The sequence below is a fragment of the Panthera leo genome, chromosome D4 (genome assembly GCF_018350215.1).
Source record: "Panthera leo isolate Ple1 chromosome D4, P.leo_Ple1_pat1.1, whole genome shotgun sequence".
Classification (NCBI taxonomy): Eukaryota; Metazoa; Chordata; class Mammalia; order Carnivora; family Felidae; genus Panthera; species Panthera leo.
The window spans coordinates 6,430,161-6,451,802 of NC_056691.1; the positions used below are offsets into that span (position 1 = coordinate 6,430,161).

The 21,642-nt window shown below is 41.4% G+C and overlaps 1 protein-coding gene and 1 long non-coding RNA gene across 5 annotated transcripts in view; one reads left to right on the plus strand and one right to left on the minus strand.

The window, feature by feature from the left end:
• Nucleotides 1–41: 41 nt before the first annotated feature.
• The window catches only part of LOC122204920, a 107,265-nt gene continuing 85,664 nt past the window's right edge, over nucleotides 42–21,642 (minus strand). The window contains exon 4 of the long non-coding RNA XR_006195843.1: nucleotides 42–109. This is a non-coding gene — a long non-coding RNA (uncharacterized LOC122204920). The remainder of the gene's footprint in view (nucleotides 110–21,642) is intronic.
• PLGRKT (plasminogen receptor with a C-terminal lysine) overlaps nucleotides 11,309–21,642 on the plus strand; it is a 43,195-nt gene continuing 32,861 nt past the window's right edge. The window contains exons 1-4 of one of the 4 annotated variants that reach the window (XM_042912753.1): nucleotides 11,309–11,401; nucleotides 12,074–12,289; nucleotides 12,567–12,666; nucleotides 14,501–14,587. In XM_042912753.1, the coding sequence (XP_042768687.1) occupies nucleotides 14,507–14,587 (81 nt within the window). In that variant the 5' untranslated portion in view covers nucleotides 11,309–11,401; nucleotides 12,074–12,289; nucleotides 12,567–12,666; nucleotides 14,501–14,506. Of the gene's footprint in view, nucleotides 11,406–11,920; nucleotides 11,939–12,073; nucleotides 12,290–12,566; nucleotides 12,667–14,500; nucleotides 14,588–21,642 lie in introns of those variants that run through there. The other 3 variants (XM_042912754.1, XM_042912752.1, XM_042912755.1) reach the window with 3 other exon arrangements.

The following is a 21,642-nucleotide window of genomic DNA, read 5'->3' on the forward strand; positions in this document are numbered from 1 at the left end:
GGGGCTCCGCCCCACCCGGCCGCAGCCCCGCCCCTGAGACGCCGGCGGGCCCTTAGTCCTTGATCCGTTTTCTAGGCTGGGCTCGTAGTGGGGAGTTAGCGGTTGCGTTCTAGGAGAAAAAGTTGAAACCGAAAGCGAAAATAGAGGCCCGGGTTCTTGTAAATCAGCTGTTAAAGAGAAAAGCTTCCGCATTAAAGCAATCTAATAATTCCGACCTATTCTTTTAAAACAGAGGTTGAAAAAATAAAACAGAGGTTGAAAACAAACTGACGTCTGAGCTGATTACAAAGACTTCAGACGGCTTTTATTTTAGGAATCCAGACACCTGACGTTCTGCCCATCAGGTCCCCCCCCCCCAACCCCCACAGCCTTCTGATAAAAGCTTTTCACAAGATGAGGGTACATCTTGTCGTAGCTGGATGTAATTCCACAATACATACGAAGTAAAATGTCAAGCCCATATGGCTTTGGTTTTTATTCTAGAAAGTACGGGTGTGTGTAATAGGAAATATACTTTTAATACGTGAATTTTGAGGACTTCCTCAAAGTTCCTCGACATAATGAAACTTAGGTTGCTTTGACATGAAAAGAACTTCCCATCACCAGTTACATCTTTTAAGAATGCTCTCGATCCCTGCTGTCTTGCCATCCTTGGGGGTTCAGGTTAGGTTAGCACATTCTAGGCGAAGATTAGGAAAACCCTCCAGACCGATGGAGGAGACTAGCTAAAAACCATGTGAGTCATACAGAGGGTGATGGCATAATTTACTTAAGCGTTCCCCATTGCTGGACTTGTAGGTGCTTCCCTCTCTTCCTCCTTCCTTCTTCCCTCCCTTCTCGTCTCTGTCTCCCTCTCTTTGTAGTTTTAAATTGGTAACCTGAACTCTTCATTGTTTTGACTTTCCTGCTTATTAATTTCAACTGCAATTCAAAATACTGCATAACGGATGAATATCAAGTTGTCCATTGTCTTGGTTATGGCATTTGCTTCCCAAGTAAGACTTCACATTCTCAAGAGTATCACGTTTTTATTCTTTAACCTAGAAAAATACTGAGGATGATACTGCTCTAAAAATCTGGTAGAGAGTGTGAAATTCTCTTTAGCCTCAATCAAATTGTAAATATACTTGGAGATTCAGCTGAGACGCTCCCTCTTTCAAATCTCTTTTTGAGGCCACATAGTGGAATACAGCAGTATTATCCCAACTTTGTCTGATATTTTCTATTTTATCTTTCATTTTTCTAAAAATGAGAGTTAAGACCCAGGACACAAGATTTCATGACCTGTGAGTGTGGTCATGACTGTTGTGTGAGGAAAAAAAGAAAGAAAAAAACTGTCTCTAGAGCCACCTGCTGCTAACTAGCTAAGTTATCCTGAGCAACCAATTCACTGAGTAGTAGTGAGGATTAAGTAATATCCTCTTAGATGGCCTCTATGATCTATGAATAATTTTTCAAACTGAGAGGAGGGGGGAGGGAGGGTGTTTAGTTTATTGTTTGCTTTACTAAGGTGATGTCCAGGGTCTACATAATGATCAACAGAGAAGGCAGAGAGTGAATGGAATCTGCCTTTCTCTGAACTCAATGATGGGAATGGAAAGTATTTACTCAGATTGCTGCTCAGTGATTTACATATTAGTAATTTGATGATTGCTGATCTTATTCATCTTCCCCACCTGTTTTCACCCTTCAGCCATTGATTTCCCATACAGCTTATCAAGGTTCTTGATGAAGTTTTTGGTACCTTCTGGAGATATTAAAAAACAAACAAACAAACAAACCAGGATGTGTTTAGAAAAAAGGAGAATTTATCACTTCAAAAAATATATGTGAGTCTGTATGTTACCATACTGGAATTAAAATTAAAAAACGTAAAAATATACATGAGAATCAAAACAATCCTGACTTTGTGATTTGGGTAACGTAGACGGAGAAGTGCTGAGACAGGAGGAGACCAGTGAGAAGCCAAAGGTGTGGAATGAGACATCCAGATCATCTTCAGTATTGCCATATCCTTTCTCGCTGCTCTATTCATTTTGAGAGGAAAAAACTCATCATTGCCAATGGGCCATTTCTCAGGGTGTTTCTAAGGTTGACTAGCATCACAGTTGACTTGGCGTAGGTGTTTAAATACAGAATCCAGGTCTCTGCTGAATCCAGTTCTCCTGGGGCTGGTCTGGACATGCACATTTCAACACCATCCCTGGGTGGTTCATGTGCACACTAAAGTTTTGAAAACTGATGGTATAATGTTTAAGGAAAAACTGAACCAAGAGTTCTTTGCAAGTGCAGACGTAGCACCCTTTCCTGTAATTTGGTTAACGAGTATCAGTACCACCCTTCACTCTAGTTCTGCCTATCCCACTTCCACATTTGCCCTTAAAACGAGAGAGATGATCTTTGTTCTGTTCTTAAGAGGAGGATAGACTGTAGGTTCTGAACAACTGGGCTTGAAGTGCCATTAAAATTTCCTGGTGAAGGAGCAATTTCCAGTAAACTTTCTTGATCATCACAAACAGGATAAAATAAAGAGACTTTAAGAATATCAACAACCTGCTTGGTTTGCATTGAAAGTTTACAAATGCATTTTATTACTAGATAGAGAGAATATCCAAATGTGTCTCCACGTTCTATTTTTGATTGTGCGCAACTGTAAACCGCTGCCCTGTGTTATGCCCATCTCTCTCTCTGTGTCCCTATCCGCCAACTCCTGCCTTCTGTTGGCTTCCTCCTTCATCATCTGTTCATAATCTGTACATCTGTGCCAAACAGATTTCATTGATAACACTTTGCCCTGGTCACACAAGTGTTTAAAATACAGGAGTAATTCACACACGGGGATGGTCAGAGAGAAGCAGCTGTCATCACCTGACACCCGTGTTCAGGTGCCTCTCTCACTTTACACTGTATTTGTCTCCTTCCTCCCTGTCCTCAGCTGGGGATGGGCTGGCCAACTGAAGAGTTCTATCTAGTCTTCAAAGGGGAGCTCCCATGCTGTGGGCACTTGAAAACAAAGATGAGATCTCCAACAATGTCCCCTGTCCTCAGGAATTAATAAACCCACAGAAATACTTATGACTTGAATCAATGCTGTGGGACTTTGGGACTCTATGGGAAATGACTTAGTTCTAAGGTATCTCGATAAATGAAGGCCACTAAAAGTAAAGTTTACAAGTGGGAGATACCCTTTTAGAGGATATTAGAAAATATTCTTTATTGATTTAATATCCTAGACTAAAAATTACGTAAGTGAATGTTATACAAGTCAAACAGTCCCCTCTGAGTCATTCCACTTGATTTAAGGGCATGATTTAGTTCCAGTGTCTCTTGTAGAATTGCCTCCAGAAGTATTATCTTATACTCACACTGAGATTTAAACTAAGAACTATGTGAGTTCTCAATACCGAAAAGTCTTCAAAGCCTCTCCTTTGAAGGAAATAACTGATTTTTCTTCTCTGGTCTGAATAAGTGCTTATTCAAAGGTTATAGTCACATCCAAGTCTCAGGATTGAGAACCTACTTAATCTGCCACTCCTGACTGCAGACTCATCATAAAAGAATGAGAAGTAGTTGTTTTTTTTTTCTTTTCCCCACCTTTCACTGAAAGGACATTAAAGCCTTTCTGTTTTGAGAAAGAGAGATAGGCAGGGAAGATAAGCAGTTTCCCCATCACCCATGAGGGCTGGCCTAGGTTTGGGTTGGAAAGGTAGTCCTAGTTTTGCTTCTGGTGCAGTAGGGTTGGTATCTGTCACCCTGTATTTCACAGACTCCAATAATTCTGGAAATAACCCTCATTTGATTGGTTTTGGTAAAGGGGATAATTAATGCCTGCTGTAACCACAAACGATTTAACCCAGTTAGGTCATCATTTTTCATGTGTTTATGGGGGGCAAGAGGAAGATGGGGAGCTGACATGGGGAAGAATACATTCTAACATTGAAATGCTTATTCCCAGATTCACTTAGAAGAAATCAATGGGACTATAGCAGGCCAAGTGGTACAGCATTTCCAGGGATGCTTGCCATAGGAACAACAGAAACAGAATGAAGACTGAGGTCTGGGTATGATTTTTTTGGTGTCCCTGGGTAGCACAAACATATGTTGTGCCCTTCTTGTGAAGAGTTGAAAAGGAAAGGTAATAGATAATAAAGCGGATCACCTTATTCATCACAGTTCAGAGACTGTTCTCAAATTTTTAAAAAGGGTATTTGTGCTGATTTCTCAGGGGTGCAGGAGGCTGAGAGTCACAGGCAGAGAACAGAGTCATGTGAGCCGCACGGGCTGGAGAAAGAGGAAGTCAGCCCGGGTCTAGTCTAGTGGTCTTCTCATAGTCGAGAAGAAGGAAGAAGGAGGAGAAATATAAATAGGTACTGTGAGTGGAAAAAAATCGGGAACGAGAGAAATATATAGAGAAGATCTTGGAGTCTGTTAAACAGGCTGAGGAGAACATTTGCAGGAAATTCTTCAGAAAGCTTATGTATTATTTTTCAGTATTTCAGCTGTCAGTTTATATTTCCTTAGAAAGCCATTACATGCTTGGACTGAACCATGTGAAGCCTTGGTTTTATTCACTTTACACTCTGAAATATAATCACCCTTCGCTCCTGCTGAAAAAAGCTTTCCTTGACTCTGCTGCCCCCTTAAATTACTGTCATCTCCGATTACGCCACCTCATGGCACACCTCAGCAAACTATATCATCACTTTCTTCAACTATCAAATTAACAAAACAAAAAGCAATCATTATAGCAAAGATTAATATAGTAATAGTAAGACATAGATTTTGTACATGTCGGACACTGTCTTGGTAATTTCCATATATTAGCTTTAAGTTTTATCCTATGAGGAGGGTACCGTTATCACCCCTATTTCAGAGATATGGATACTGAGGCACCAGTGCTTAAGTAACTTGTGTAAGCTTCCACAGTCAGAAGTGGCACAGCCAAGGTTCAAACCCAGGCACTTTGGTGCCTAAGCTCTTAACCACTATACAAGTGTGCAGTGAAATTGGTATCCTTGCTTACTGCTGCTGGCACTGTGTATTTGTCCAACCTCAAGAAGTGAAAGAGGCAACTGGGTGACTCAGTCGGTTAAGCATCTGATTTGAACTCAGGTCATGATCTCACGGGTCATGGGTTCAAGCCCCACGTTGGGCTCTGTGCTGACAGCTCAGAGCTTGCCACCTGCTTCCGATTCTGTGTCTCCCTCTCTCTCTGCCCCTCCCCCACTCTCTCTCCCTCTCTCAAAAATAAACATTAAAAAAATGAAAAGAAACCTGAAACACGCTTGCTATCTGACCCAGTAATTCCACTCCCATATATCTATATCTATATCTGTATCTATATGTATATCTACATCTATATCTATATCTATATCTGCCTGAGAACTGTTCATAGTAGTGTTACTCATAATAACAAAAGATAGGGATAATATAAATATTCATCAATTTAAAACATTTTTTAATGTTTATTTATTTTTGAAAGAGAGACAGATCATGAGTGGGGGAGGGACAAAGAGGGGAAGACACAGAATCTGAAGCAGGCTCCAGGCTCTGAGCTGTCAGCACAGAGCCCAACGTGGGGCTCAAACTCATGAGCCGTGAGATCATGACCTGAGCTGAAGTCAGAAGTAACTGACCGAGCCACCCAGATGCCCCCAAAACATCCATCAGTTTTGAACAGATAAACAAAAGATGGTACACCCACACATTTGCATATTATTCAGCCATAGAAAGGAACGAAGCAGTATTATATGCCACAACTTGGATGAAACCTGAAAACCTTATACTATGTGAAAGAAGCCAGAGTCAAAAGACCATATATGTTGTACGACTCCATTTATGTGAAATGTCCAGAATAGGCAAATCTATTGAGACAGAAGGCAGATTAGGAATTGCCAGGGGCTGGGGGAAGCAGGAGAACGTACAAAACTCAGTGATGTTCTCTGTTGGTTCAAAGGTATAAACATGTTCCATGATTCAAGTGTAAGGTTGTAATTTAGACCGTGTTCCCCACAGCTTGGGAAACTGTTCCAGAATAGCTTACTACTGAAGAGCTTCTGGCCTCAGCCCACACTGTGCACCTAGATGCCTTCCTTCACAGACCGAGGCTCTTGGCTAAACCTCATTCTCAGATTAATGGAGAAATTCATAGTCCTTGGGAAAGCATCTCTGTTAAAAGGAAATACTACCATACATACCTTGAATTTTCAAAAATGTTGTTTTTTAAAAATTACTTTATGGTATACAGGGAAATGGTGAATAATTTTACGGTCCTGGGGGGAAGGACTTTCAATGAGTTGAGGATTTTACATCAATTCTAAAATATGTGTACTACTCAACTTGGTATTTACAATCAACATATTAAATGGTTATATATATGAAGCTGTTTATCACAGTGTTATTGACAGTAGCAAAAAAAAGAAAAATCCAAAAATGAAAATTGTATACACACTTGCAGAAAGTCATACACCTTTAAAAAATGGGACATATGGGGGCACCTGGGTGGCTCAGTTGGGTAATTGTCCAACTCTTGATCCCAGCTCAGGTCTTGATCTCAGGGCTGTGAGTTCAAGCCCCGTGCTGGGCTCCGTGCTGGGTGTGGAGCCTACTTTTAAAAAGTGGGATGTATGAATGCTATCTAACATGAAAATCATGCTACCATGCAAAATGATTAAAAGCACCTATTTGTGTGTGTGTGTGTGTGTGTGTGTGTATGTGTGTGTAAAAACATACAAACATTCAGTAATTCATACAGTTATAAATAATACACATACTCATTAAAGTTGTATTTTTTTTTTTTTTAAGAGAGAGAGAGAGTGGGAGATGGGAGGAGAGAGAGGGAGAGAATCTTAAGCAGGCTCCACGTCTAGCATGGAGCCCGACACAGGGCTCAATCCCATGACTCTGGCATCATGACCTGAGCTGAAATCAAGAGTCGGACACTCACCCAACTGAGCCACCCAAACACCCAAAGTTATATGTCATTTGATACTGAAATAATTTCCTTTAATCCTCTTACCCGTATTCCATTGTGTTCAATAACTATACGTAGATTTCTCTTAATTCCAAAGGTATATATTCTATGGTCACTTTTTTCACTTCTATCTTAAAATTGTGAACAATATCGGGGCACCTGGGTGACTCAGTCAGTTAAGCATCTGACTTCGGCTCAGGTCATGATCTCGTGGTTCGTGAGTTCGAGCCCCACATTGGGCTCTGTACTGACAGCTCAGAGCCTGGAACCTGCTTCAGATTTTGTGTCTCCCTCTCTCTCTCAGCCCCTCCCCTGCTCATGCTCTGTCTCAATAATAAATAAACATTTAAAAAAATAAAATTGTGAACAATATCATACATATAAGAGCATAATGTAGGTATATCGTTTGAAGTGCATCCATTGGGTTTCCACTGGGAACTGGAATTCTACTCGGTTCAACTGAAGAGATGTTAACGAATACACTATTTAAGAGGGTGTGGGTGAGATTAAGAGAACCATGAAGTTGGGCCTGAACCATCAACAACTAGCAACCGTGGGAAGTCCATACCATCTCTGCACTAACATGCAAAGGAGGAAAGCATTTCCAGAGCTCCATGAGCTAGAGCCACAGAAGAGAGGCCTCTGGTCAAGAGTTCCAATTGTGAAAGGACCCAGCCACTACTAGGTTATCAGTCCCAAACAGAGAAGGAAAGTAGAAAACATATCCTACCTCTTTCCTCCTGCTTCCAGTCTCCTTTTCGAAGTGTCCGAACACAAATGGAAACAAAACGAGCTGTGGTGAGCCCAGGTGATACTCTCCAAAAAGATCTGCCTCTAGAGGCATAGAACAGGGCAGGGGAGGAAGAGTGGATATGAGGAAAGGCAAACAGAAAACCCAAATGGTCTGCCTGTTTTGCCACTCAGCAATTATTCTTGCCATTGATCAGGTGAAGAGAAGCTCATCCCCTACACATGAGAATCAGAAGCCTACCAACCACTATACTGCTTTGAGGTGATGTCAATTTGGGTATACTTTGACCTAGAAACTAAATTGTAATATTTGTCTCCACCAGCACTCTTGACACAAGGTAACAAGGAAAGAGAGGCAAGGAAGAAATGATCAACATTTTACATGTCTGTCTGTCTCAACAGCTTGTTGCAAGGCTAAAATGGATAATTATAACTTCCTACTTCATTTATGTTTCCCTTGCCCTATGCGGTTCCTTTGTAGATCAGGAATTTTTTGCCTGGTGTGGTGATACAACATTTAATTTCTGCATGTTCTGAAATTTAAGTGGTCTCGACCTTATCAAGTTCCTGCAGTTATTTAATGACCATTAGAGTATTCAGATATGCCCAGTGAATCTCTGGTCATCGTGCAGAGTTCTCCTTGCCCTGATTGTATAGCTGCAACCCAATTTCTCCTTGGTAATTGGGATCAGTTATCCCAATTCCATCACAGTGAGAAACCAAAATGATGAAGGGGGCAGATCCAGCTTCCAATTCAATAGAACCACAGCTGAGTCCTGTAGTAGAAACATTCCTTTCTTTTGAACTAGGACTTCCAAACATGGTCAAAGTTTGTAGAAATGGTGTGCTGGACATTTTCCATTTGTCCCAGCAGTCTTTGTGCCTAGGAGGCTGACCTCTAAAAACTGCATGAGCCTGGTTTCCTCATCTTTGGCTTCGGGGTAGATCCAGCTAATGGAAGACCTCAGCAGGATATCGGAGCATGAGAGGACACAGACGGGCCTTTCTTTTCCACTCTGTCCTCAATTGGAGCTGAGGGTGTGGCAATGGCTCCAATGACAGAATCTCACCCTGCTGGGCTAATGGTCAGTACTGACTGCCTTCCTCTGCTGAACAGCATAGCTTCTGTTGGGTAGCCCTCACCTACAGCCACACCTGTGGCTCTTGCCTGGTTTTAGTAATTGTTCCACCCCTCTGGCCCCTTCTGCTCCCAACTATTGCTGGTTTTGACTGGTTATTGAATACAAACTATGTGCCAGACACTGTGAGAATTGCCTAAACACATTATGTCATTTAGTCCTCACAGTCCAATAAGTTCGAAGGCTTTTAGTCCTATTGTAGAGATGATATAGTTTTAGAGATTTATAGAAGCGACAGTGACAGAGTTTGACATAGAATCCAGGGGTCCCTATGCTAGGGTCTCTGCGCTCAAATACTATTCCCTGCTTCTTTTATCAGTTGATATCCTGCCTTAAAGAATCGAGGTTCCATATGGCTTTGCTCCTGTGGCACCAAGGATACTTTGACAACACACCCACTCCCACAGTTGGGAACATGAATGCTGGTAAGATTTCCCCATCCAGCCACTCAACAAACAGCGTCTGGAATGTAGGACCCAAGCTCCAGAATACTAAGGGTCAGTGCTGACAGCATTAAGGCAAGCCTAGGAGGTTGGTTTGGTGCTTACTCACAGGGAACAGGGAGCTTTGTGTCTATTATTGTGCAGTACCATACTATTGTGCAGTGACAGGATAGACAGCCCAGAAATAAACCCCACATTTATATGGCCAATTAATCCACAAAGGAGGCAAGAAAATACAATGGGGAAATCGAGTCTCTTCAACAAATGTAGCTAGGACAGCTACATGCAAAAAAATGAAACCGGGCTACTTTCTTACACCATACACAAAGATAAACTCAAAATGGATTATAGACCTAAATGTGAGAGATGAAACCATAAAACTCCTAGAAGAAAACATAGACAGTGATTTGTTTGACACTGGCCTTAACAAGGGAAACAAAAGAAAACAAACTACTGGGACTACTCCAAAGTAAAAAGCTTTTGCATGGCAAAGGAAATCATCAGCAAAATAAAAAGGCAACCTACTGAATGGGAGAAGATATTTGCAAATGATATATCTGATAAGGAGTTAATATTCAAAATATAAAAAGAATGTATACAACTCAACGCCAAAAGACACAAACAGTCCAATTCAAAAACGGGCAGATGACCTGAACAGACATTTTTCCAAAGCAGACATACGGATGACCAACAGACATGTGAAAAGACACTCAACATCACTAATCAAGGTAAATCAAAACCATGAAAATCAAAACCACAATGAGATATCACCTTACACTAGTAAGAATGGCTAGAATCAAAAACAAAAGAAGTGTTTGCAAGAATGTGGAGAAAAAGGAACTCTCATGCACTGTTGGTGGGAATGCAAACTGGTATAGCCACTGTGGAAAACAGTATGCAGGTTCCTCAAAAAATTAAAAGCTGAATTACCATATGATCCAGTAATTACACTATTGGGTATTTACCCAAAGAAAATAAAAAAACTGATTCAAAAAGATATATTCACCCCTATGTTTACTGCAGCATTACTTACAATAGCCAAGATATGAAAGCAACCCAAATATCCATTGACAGATGAATGGACAAAAAGATGTGGTACACACACACACACACACACACACACACACACACACACTGGAATATTACTCATCCATAATGAGATTGTGCGATTTGTAACGGTGTGGATGGAGATAGAAGGTAATATGCTAAGTGAGACAGGTCAAAGACAAATATCATATGATTTTACTTATATGTGGAATCTAAAAAACAAAACAAATGAATACACGAACAAAAGTAAAAACAGACCCATAAGTAGAGAAGAAACCAATGGTTGCCAGATTGGGGGGGGGGGGGGTAAGGGGATGGGCAAAATGGGTGAAGGGGAGAGGGAGACACAGGCTCCCAGTTATGGGATGAGGAGAAGTCACGCGGATGAAAGGGACAGCCTAGGGAATACAGTCAATGGTATTGTAATCCGGTTGTATGGGGCAGATGGCGGCTCCATTTGTGGGGAGCACGGTATATAGACTTGTCAATCACGAAATACACCTGAATGTAATGTAGCATTGTGTGTCAACTATACTTAAATTGAAAAAAAATGCAACTGTGGATCATATGTTTAAGTGACAACCTCTCATCAGACACATTCTTTTCTGGAAAACAGACCCAACTGTGTGGTTGACACCGCTCCTGGAGAGTAACAATGAGATGGCTCCTTAAACTCTTTAGAAGCTCAGCTGGGCGCGGGAGCAGGGATTTCTCTCATACATGGGTCACTTACGAACCTCACTGAGGCCTCTTCGTCCCCTCAAAACCTGACAGCTGAGCCGCTGTTGGTTTGAATTTGCCTCTTTGATCTCGCCATTCTCTCCCGGGCACCTGGCGGGACACAGTACACTAGGCCTCGGGCAGGAGAGGGGCGTCTTTCAGGAAGCCAAGGGCTGCGCTGATTGGCTAAGCCTTGGAATCACTGTCAAGGCCGTCCAATCCCGAGGCTCCGCCCGCCGAGTCCCGGTCGAGTCTCGGTGGAGGGGATTCCGGGCCTGGAGGCCTCCGCTGCGGTTACCGCCCGCACCTCGGCCGCCGCCTGCTGCCCAGTGAGTGAGCGCCGGGCCCGCGGGACTGGCCGAAGGCTGATGGGGAGGGGGGAGTCCGCGCGGCCGCCTCTGCCGGCGACGAGCTCCGGGTTCCCGGGCTTGCCGGGCAGCGCGGGGCGCCCGCTCCTCGGGGGCACCCCTAGTTGGCTCTCCTCTCGTCCTCCCGGGTGCTGACCGCTATCCCCAACCTCGTTTCGAAAGAGCGGGCTCTCCTCGCAAGGAACCCTGGCTTCTCCAGAATCGATGTAATCGAGCTGGGAAAAGAGGCAGAGCATTATCCGCGGAACTCCGCATACCACTGCAGGAAATACCCAAGTTACGGCATTTGGGTCCAGGGAGCGCGGGTGGAGTTACCATAGGGAAAACCTCCCGGAAGCTGTGGGTTCTGAGCTGGAATTCGCGGGGGGGTGGGGAGTGACCTAATTTGACCGGGATGCAAAAACGTACAGGAAATTATTGTAATGTGCCACTAGTCTTAAATGTAGGTAATGTACCATTTGATCAGGAAATGAATCAGCACAGACATTTGGATAACAGGTCACGCATGGGTCATGAATCTTTCTTTCTCTTTTTCTCTTTTTCTTTCTTTCTTTCTTTTTTTTCTTCCTTCCTTCCTTCCTTCCTTCCTTCCTTCCTTCCTTCCTTCCTTCCTTTCGTAAAATCAAATCATAGTTCCCAGGGGTGACAGGAGTAGGGCTGCCCGGAACTTGCAGCCCCTACCTATTCTCCTCAGATATACCTCTTCCCATCTTAAATGATGGCATAGCTGAGGGCCTGAGGCATTGAAGAGCCCTTTCTAAGGTCTCAGGAGTAATCAAAGGAAAAATGAAGGCAGAAGGGACCCGAAACAGCATTCTCAGCCCCTTGAGACACACTGGTATCTAAGCTGTAAGTAGTAAGACATTTGTCACCAGTGATAAAGTTGTAATTTTTGAAAGACACCTTATTCAATTTGGTGAATTCAAAGTTATCCCTATTGCAAGATCACTCTTGCTTATTTTCTGATAAATATTTTGTGAATGGGAGAAAGCTGAAAGTATTCTGGACACTTTAAGGAACCGCTTAGATTTTGGACAATGCCTTTGTTAGGGTGGGGACGGAGGGGAAGGTTGAAGATACTGAACTCTGGGACATAGTTCACAAGGTGTGGTACACTTATTTTCAGGTGTGGGTTCCCTTGGGGACCACAGGGAACTTCTTCATCCTGATTGGATTCTACATTTAACCCTTGGGAGCAAGACCAAGAAACTGAGGCCCAGGAACAGGTAAGTCTATACCCTAACCTTCCAGATAGTTTCTCCTCCCTAGATGTCTGATGTGAGCACTGTCTCTCCACTTCAGGAGAGATCCCACCCCCTTCTCAACAGGGGCACTGCAAGAGACACAGTTCTATAATTTACAGGGTGAGAGTGTGTGTGTAGGAATGGGATTAGAGGACAGCTGTTTTCTTCATAAATGTTTGTAACATATGTAAAAATTCAATCATCTACTCCTATGTGCAGGAAAAAAAAAAAAGAATGGCGAGTGACCTAAGCTTGATTTCTCTTTTATCACTCGTGTTCTATGCAAACATTTATGGGAAAAAAACATCATGGGGACTTCCAAGATGGATAATATATTGCTACTTCCTTCAAGGAGGTTCTGGCCTGCTGTTGCAGACAACTGACTCGGGGTGCCAAAGTTCAGAAAAAGGAAAGAACTTCTGTTACATCTCCCTACCCTCAGTGGGTGGCCTCTAACTCTCTGGACAGGGGACGGAGTGGGGCTGTGGCAGAGGGGAAGAGAAACCTCATGACCTGCCTCTTCTCTCCAGTGAGTTGTTCAGCCTCCTATGCCCAGTACTGAGGCTGACTCTGGCTCTGAGGTCCCTGTAAATCAAGAATGCATCTTTGGCAAGAATACAGGGAAGTCACTGAAGTCTGGCTTGGAGTGCCCACTCGCCTGGAACCTAGTTAGCAAGGATAACTATTCTACCACCTGGCACAAAATTCCCTCCCTCCCCCATCATCTTCTCCCCAGCTAGCCAGAACCCACTATTTCATGATAAGGCTGTGAAAAACATAAGCTCTGCTGGGTTTCCTACATAAGAGTGTGGGTCCATTGGAAAGCACTGAGGCTGGTCGGTCCGACATGAGGTTCACAACCTGCTTGGTAGCCTACCAAAGAGAATCAGCACTGTTATTGAGGGGAGAGCGGTGGTAGCTCCCCTAAGTTTTTTTAATCTTCTGAAAGTAAAATTAATAATAAACCGAAGGCCTTCTGTACCTACCCAATTGGATTAAGAACAAAAAATTGAAATTTTGGCTCCCTAGAAGTGATAGAGCACTTAAGAACTTCCTAAGCATGATAAATAAGATAGGCAATACCATGTATTCATTTAAAAATTGCTTTTCCCAGGACATTTAAGTGTCATTATGGTCTTCCCCTCTTGAGACCTTCAGTAGAAGCTGAAGAGAAGAAAGGTGAAGCCAGAAGAGGATGGCCAAGGGATACCACCAGTGGCTGACACAATAGGGGTATATAGGAGAGGGCCAGGGATCACAGGAAGAGTGTTGACATAGTGACCTGGAAACACCTAAAACTTCCTAAACACAAATGCAAGGAGCACAGAGAAATCTGTCTTCAAGGTGTCCTCAATGCATCTTCTGAATCGTCCCTTCTCAGAAGCAAAGTTTCTGTCATCCGGTTGTATAGAAGGTCTATACAACTGTCCCTCACAGAAGAGAGAGTGATCTTTTAGTTTGTTTGTTTTTAAGTATTCAGTTCTTCAAGATTTACAGTGGGAAGCAAAATCAGGAAACATGGAGCTGTATACCTATAGAGAAGGAGGAGATTCTGAAATCATCTTCGTTCAGTCAGCTGGTCATAGGCTAGCAAATGTTGGCCATGCTGGTTAAGTTTGCCCAAGATCAGACAGCTACTTAGAAGGACTGTAATCCACACTGTGTTCCTAGCTCAGAATTTGATTTTTTTTTTTTTTTTACATTTTTATATGGTATCTGGTATCTGGTATTTGTTATATGGGCAGTCCAAAGCATCCTATATGAGGATACATGTAGAATATATCATTTTAAGCCTCATTGCTTTTTTACATTTTAGGTGAAGATGGGGTTTATATTCTCAAAATCTATGAATGAAAACATGAAAAACCAACAGGAGTTTATGCTTATGAATGCTCGACTCCAGGTACATTTTCAAATAATTAAGTTTTTATGTTGTTACAGTGGTTAAAGTTTCTATGACATACTCCAGCAGTATTGTTCTCTTTGGCCCCAAAAGGTAAAATGCTCTTGGGCCTCTATCCTTGGAGTCAAGATGAAATGGATTACTAATTATCTGGTAAATGGGCGTGTTTAAATCTCCAATCTAGATCCTAGTATAAAAATTTCCATACCAAAGGAAGACGTAACTGCTTAGAGTGTAGGGGAGGTAGAATGATGCCCCTCTCCTCACCAAATATGTGCATCCTAACCTCCTGTGGATATGTTGCCCTACATGGCAAAAGAGACTTTGAAATGTGATTAAGTTAAGGAGTTTGAGCTAAGGAAGCTCCTGGGTTATCCTGGATTATCTGGATGGGCCCAATGTATTCACAATGGTCCTTATAAGGGGTAGAGATGGGGCGCCTGGGTGGCTCAGTCGGTTAAGCGTCCGACTTCAGCTCAGGTCATGATCTCGCGGTCCGTGAGTTCGAGCCCTGCGTTGGTCTCTGTGCTGACCGCTCAGAGCCTGGAGCCTGTTTCGGATTCTGTGTCTCCCTCTCTCTCTGACCCTCCCCCATTCACGTTCTGTCTCTCTGTGTCTCAAAAATAAATAAATGTTAAAAAAAAATAAGGGGTAGAGAGAGGACAGAGGGTCAAAGTCAGAGAGAAAAAAAAAGATTTGAAGATGCTATACTGCTGGCTTTGAAGATAGAGTGAAGGGCCAAAGAAGGAATTCAGGTAGCCTCTGGAGAGGCTGGAGAAGGCAAGGATGTGGATTCTTTCCTAGAGCCCAGAAGGAACACAGTCCCACAGCCCGCTTGGGATTTCTGACTCCAGAACTATAAGATAATAAATTTATGCTGTTTTAAGCTTCAAGTATAATTTGTTATAGCAACAATAGGAAATTAATACACACTGTGAAAACTTGACACTGGATTTAGACATAGGCTGATAGCAAAGTAGAAGTAGCAAAGTAGAAGATTGTCTAATTGCCTGGTATTGTCTAACTGCCTAATTGTCAGGAAGTATTATGAAACGTTGTAAAGGTTTGACTGAAATTATTTTCCTAAGGTTTCAAACAAAGATCTCTTGGCTTCTGGGGTTCATTATGGCCCTGGGGATAGAAGGTCCTACTGTGAGGCAGTATGGTGAGTGGTTAAAAGTGAGGACTAAAGACAGACCAGCTAGGTTTGAATCCCATCTCTACCCCTAACTGTATGACTTGTGCCTCAGCCTCCTGGTTTATAAACTGGAGGTAACAGTATCCCCTTCACAAGGTTGCTTTGAGGATAATGATGGTCGTGTAAAGAGAGTATATAGGACAATGTCTCAAGTCCTCAGAACAGTGTCTTTCACTTTATAAGTATTCATGGTTGCTGCCATGATTGCTATTAAGAGTGTCCTGTGCAGGACAACGATTTCTTTTGGGGGAATGGGACAATTTAAAGAATGGAAACTGAATTTTTGTAACACAGAAAAGTGACCTAGGGGAGATTAAACATTAGGCATATGAACCAGCCAAGAATGTCATATGCCCAGAGAGTCTTTTGTCCAAGATCTTTGGAAACTATAGATTTTTACATCCATTCCCTTGAAGTCAGGATATGTGAAGGGTGTGGGATTTTATCCTATTTGCAAGATAACAAATTAGCCTGTTACTATTTATTGGACGCTGGCAGAATACAGGAGACACTTCCATCAGAGACTGAGGACTTCACTACTCAGAGCACAGTAAGCAGCATGAGCTTGAGGTTGGCATGAGTTTTCCCTGTGCCCCTCAAGTCTCAAGAGGGCATGCAGGTTGGCTTAATTGGATGCTGAGGTGGGTACAATGGGTTCGGGACACAGCGGAGGAACAGTGAGCTATGGAATCTACTACTTCTACCGTGACTGGTCAGCCAGGCTGCTCTTAGGTAAGACTTGTTACTTCATTTCTCAAGGTTTCTCACTGCAAACACAACCCTGAGTAATGGCCCATGTAAAGAACAGTCAGACCCTATATCCTTGGCCTACCCAGCAAAAAGTACAGGAATGGCCCATGCAGTTTGATTCTCCCAACATGTGTTTGGTTAGGATGATTAGTTTTTCTTTGTTGATCAGGATAGACTTTATTATTTATCTTCTAATTTCAAGGAAGGATGATAAAAAGAATGTAGATCAACACTATTAAAGCAGCTTTCCACCTTAAAGCTACTTGAGTTCTGATCTTAACTGGGACAGGCTAGAGAGAAACATAATCTGAAGAAATTTTGGAAGATTAGGTGGGTCCTCAAATATTTCCTGTTTAAAGGAATTAAACTTCTAACATCTTTCTTAGGGTTTAGAGCTATTCTTTTATTGAAAAAAAAAGTATCACAAAACATTTGATACATTCTAGAGAATATATTTATAAGTTATGAAGCATAATAAAATGAGTACCGATGAACCCATTACTAAATTGAAGAATTTTGTTATCACAATACACCTGAAGCTACCTATAGGTTCCATCCTATATGTTGAGTGAGCCCAAACAGTTAAAGCCGGTCTGGAATTGACCTCATATCCCAGAGCCCCTGGGACTGGGCAGGACTCAGAAAATGTAAGGAATGGGCCACTAGGGTAGAAGATTTCTTGTCTTTGTAAGTTCTTTAAAATATTTTTAAAAATCCCAGTTGAAACATCATATGTACTAATGCCTTTAGCCCATGATGGCATGTCTTTTGGTGCTTTTCCTATTTGATGGCATCTCAATAAAAGGGGTAAAGAGAAGAAATAAAGCAAAACTCTTATTAAAGAAAAGCCTAATGACTAGAATACTTTTCCCAGTTTTTTTTTTCTTACTTCTACTTTTTTTTTTTTTTTTTTTGGTAAAAAAGGAGATAAATAATAACTCAATCATTCCATATTATTCGGTTGTTGTTTTTTTTTTTTTCATTCAGGGAAAAGAACAAGAATTAGAGATTCAGCTACATCTCATACCAGTGCCCAGGTTCTTAACTGGCTGTACATTCTACTCACTCAGGGCTTTGGGATATTTAGGTCCCACCCCAGACCAATCAGATCTCTTCCTGGCCGGGCATGCTGTCACTGTTCTAAGCTCTCCAGGAGACTGTAATGCACAGTCTAGTTTGAGGTCTTTGCCCTTTTGCTTTCCATGATGCTACATAATTATAATCAATGATTGGCAGGGATTTAACACAATGCATATTGGAGATGAAACCAAATAGTTTTCAATTTAAGTAAGCTAATCAGGAAATTAAATCAGTCACTGGAGTCTGATTAATAAGAATTTGTAAAAGACTTCAAATCAGAAAGTTTTCTCTTCATTACAACTTTGGTTCAAGTTGAGCTAGAGGGGATTTATACTACTAGTTAGAATGATGTTTTCATATCATCAGCAAACTTCAGTTTCCCATTGCTTTGTTTAGCCTCTCTTACTCATGATGGTGGCTATACTCAAGTAAACGAAGTATCAAAGAAAAATGAATACTTTCTTAAAATGCCATTAGATGGCATACCTAAACTAATTTCGTATCACTTGAGTGGCCAGAAAAGCATTTTGATATTATATAACGGAATGGAAACTGAAAACGGAAAGCAGAAAGAATGAGGGAAGATTCCATAAGTCTTTGCTGTGCTCTAGAACTCTGTAAGCAAAGCAGTTATGATCCATGTAAAGATAAGTCAGGTAGTTTATTCACCGTTTACTGTGTATAGACAACAAACTCAAGATTTAAAAAATACGTGATTGTATGTCTATTGTTAGTTTGGTGTTAAAGAAATGAGGTATAGTTATAAACCAAAAAATACATATTTAATATATATAAAATAATGTGCTGTATGCTAAGCAGGACTCAGAAATGCCTAAGGTATGTGCTCTATATTCAAGGAACTTATCATCTAAATTCAAGGAATTTATCATCAAGGGTGAGTCATGCTGCAAATAACCAGATGTTTGTGTATATGTATGTGGTAAGCAGAACATTGGCTCCCTAAAGATGTCCACACAGTAGTCTCTAGAACTGTGAATGTATTATCTTGTGGCAAAATGGACCTTGCAGATGTGATTAAGGGAACAGACCTTGAGATGGGAAAATTATCCTTGGTGATCCATGTGGACCCAATCTAAACACACAAATTCTTTTTTTTTTTTTTTTTTTTTTTTTAGTTTTTTAATGGTTATTTTTGAGAGAGACAGAGACAGAGACAGAGAGAGACAGAGAATGAGCAGGGGAAGGGAAGAGAGACAGGGAGATACAGAATCTGAAGAAGGCTCTGGGCTCTGTGCAGACAGCTCAGAGCCTGACGCAGGGCTCGAACGCACGATCTGTGAGATCATGACCTGAGCCGAAGTCAGATGCTCAACTGACCACCCAGGGCTACCCAGGTACCCCTAAACACACAAATTCTTAAAAGTGGAGAGGTGAGGACAAAAGAGAGAGAGAGAGAGAGAGAGAGAGAGAGAGAGAGAGAGAAATACCAATGTGGAATTTAAGAAACAAGTGAGCAAAGAAAAAAATAGACAAAAAAATAGACTCTTAACTGTAGAGAACAAACTGAGGGCTACCAGAGGGGAGGCAGGATAGGGAGGAGTGAAATAGGTGAAGGGCATTAAGAGCACACTTACATGAGCAGTGAGGAATGCACAGAACTGTTGAATCACTATAATGACACCTTAAACTAACATAACACTATACATTAACTACACTGGAGTTAAAATTAAAAAGAGAGAGAGAGAGGGGGAGAGAGAGAGAGGGAGAGAGATGTGATGTTGCTGGACTGCAACATGGAGGAAGGGATCCCCCACAAGGAATGCAGGTGGCTTGGAGAAACTGGAAAATGCTAGGAAACAGATTCTCCCCTAGACTCTCGAAAAGGAGATTCTTGCAGACACCTTGATTTTAGCCCATTCACACCTGTGTCAGACTTCTGATGTCCAGAAGTATAAGATAGTAATTTGTGTTATTTTAAGCCACTAAGTTTGTAGGAATTTGTCTATATAGCAGCATGGACTCTTGATAGGATTGTTTCTGCAACATAAAATATAATGTATACTCAATACATGCTTTTTCAAATATATAAAAATTAGAGCAGCAATAACTATTATGAGAACTTTCTGAAATTGCTTAAACCCCTATAACTCCCAACAACCTGCCATTCTTATGCCCTCTCATCTGTTTTTTGCTTTTGTTTTGTTTTTTTGAGGCGAAAGCTTCTTGAAATAAGAAGGGTTTAATGTTCTGAGGAAAACAAGAGAGTACAGTGTCTGCTTGGTAGAGAGTCTTGTGGCAACAAGGAGCCCAAAAGGTAAAGTAGGGAGTGAAGAGGGAGGAAAGCAGCCAACTCTGTATGTGGAAGGACGAGCAAGTGGGAGATGGTTCCAGAACCAGAAGTGGCCAGGAAGTGCCCTGACTAAAAGATCACCATGTCAACACAAGCTCACCAACTTAGATTTGGAACTCTCTTCAACTTAACCCTCTGAAACTCATTGCTGTCCAGTCCTTATCCCCGTTACCTTTGTCCCTCACTCATGATTATTCTTGAGGTTTATTTTTATTGTGGTAAAACGCAAATAATATAAAATTCATCATTTTATAAAATTTTTAAGTGTTTTTTTATTTTTGAGAGACAGAGACAGAGAGAGAACAAGTGGGGGAAGGACAGAGAGAGAGGGAGACAGAACCCAAAGCAGGCTCCAGGCTCTGAGCTGTCAGCACAGAGCCCAACGCGGGGCTCGAACTCACGATCCATGAGGTCATAACCTGAGCCAAAGTCCGATGCTTAGCTGACTGAGCCACCCAGGCGCCCCTAAAATTCATCATTTTAAAGTGTACAATTCAGTGACATTTACAATGTTGTGTAACCATCTCTGCTACTGAATTCCATAACATTTTCATCAAAAGGAAACCCCATGCCCATTAAGCAGTCACTCTCCATCACCCCAATCCCTGGCAACCACTAGTCTGCTTTTGTATGGATTGATCTGTTTTGGACATTTCATATAAATGGAATCATGCAATATTATTTTTTTGTCTGGCTTATTTCACTTAACATAATCTTTCCAAGGTCCCTCTATGTTGTAGCATGAGTCAGAGCTTTATTCCTACTTATGGCTAAACAACATTCCACTGTGTAGATACACCACATTTTGTTTATCTGCTCATCAGTTTACAGACATTAATATTTCCACTTTTTGGCTGTTGTGATTAATGCTGCTGTGAAAATTCTTATACAGGTTTCTGTTTGAACATTTGCTTTTCAACTCTTGAGTATATACCTAGGAGTGGAATTTCTAGATCACCTACTTTTATATTTAACTTCTTGAGGAACCACAAAAATGTTTCCCTTGGTGGGTGTACCATTTTACATTCTTACCAAAAGGTATGTGGCTTACTATTTACCCACTTCCTTGCCCAAACTTGTTATCTTCCTTTTTCTTTTCTTTTCTTTTTTTTTTAATTCTACCCATTCTAATGGGTTTGAAGTTGTTTCTCATTGTGGTTCTGACTTGAAATTTCCTAATAACTAATAACATTTTTTCACAGACTTTTTGGCCATTTATATATCTTCTTTGGAGAAATGTCTATTCTGGTCCTTTGCTCATTTTTAAATTGGGTTGTTTTTGTTTTTGACTCTGCAGGAGTTGCTTATACATGATGGACACTAGATCATCATCAAACAAGATTTGCGAATATTTTCTCCCATTCTTTGGGTTGTCTTCTTACTCTCTTGACAGTGTTCTTTCATGAATACAAGTTTTTAATTTTTATGAAATCCAATTTATGTTTTCTTTTGTTGCTTGTACTTTAGGTGTCATATCTGAGAAACCATTGTCAAATCCAAAATCATAAAGATTTGCTTCTGTGTTTTCTTCTAAGAGTTTTATAGTTTTAGCTTTATATTTAGGTTTTTGACCCATTTGGGGTTAGTTTTTTATATGGTGTGAAGTAAGGGTTCAACTTTACTCTTTTGCATGTAGATATCCAGTTAGCAGGAGGCTCATTCTTTATGAACATAAAGAAGTCAGGCACTGCACAGTTAAGATTAGGAGTCACATAC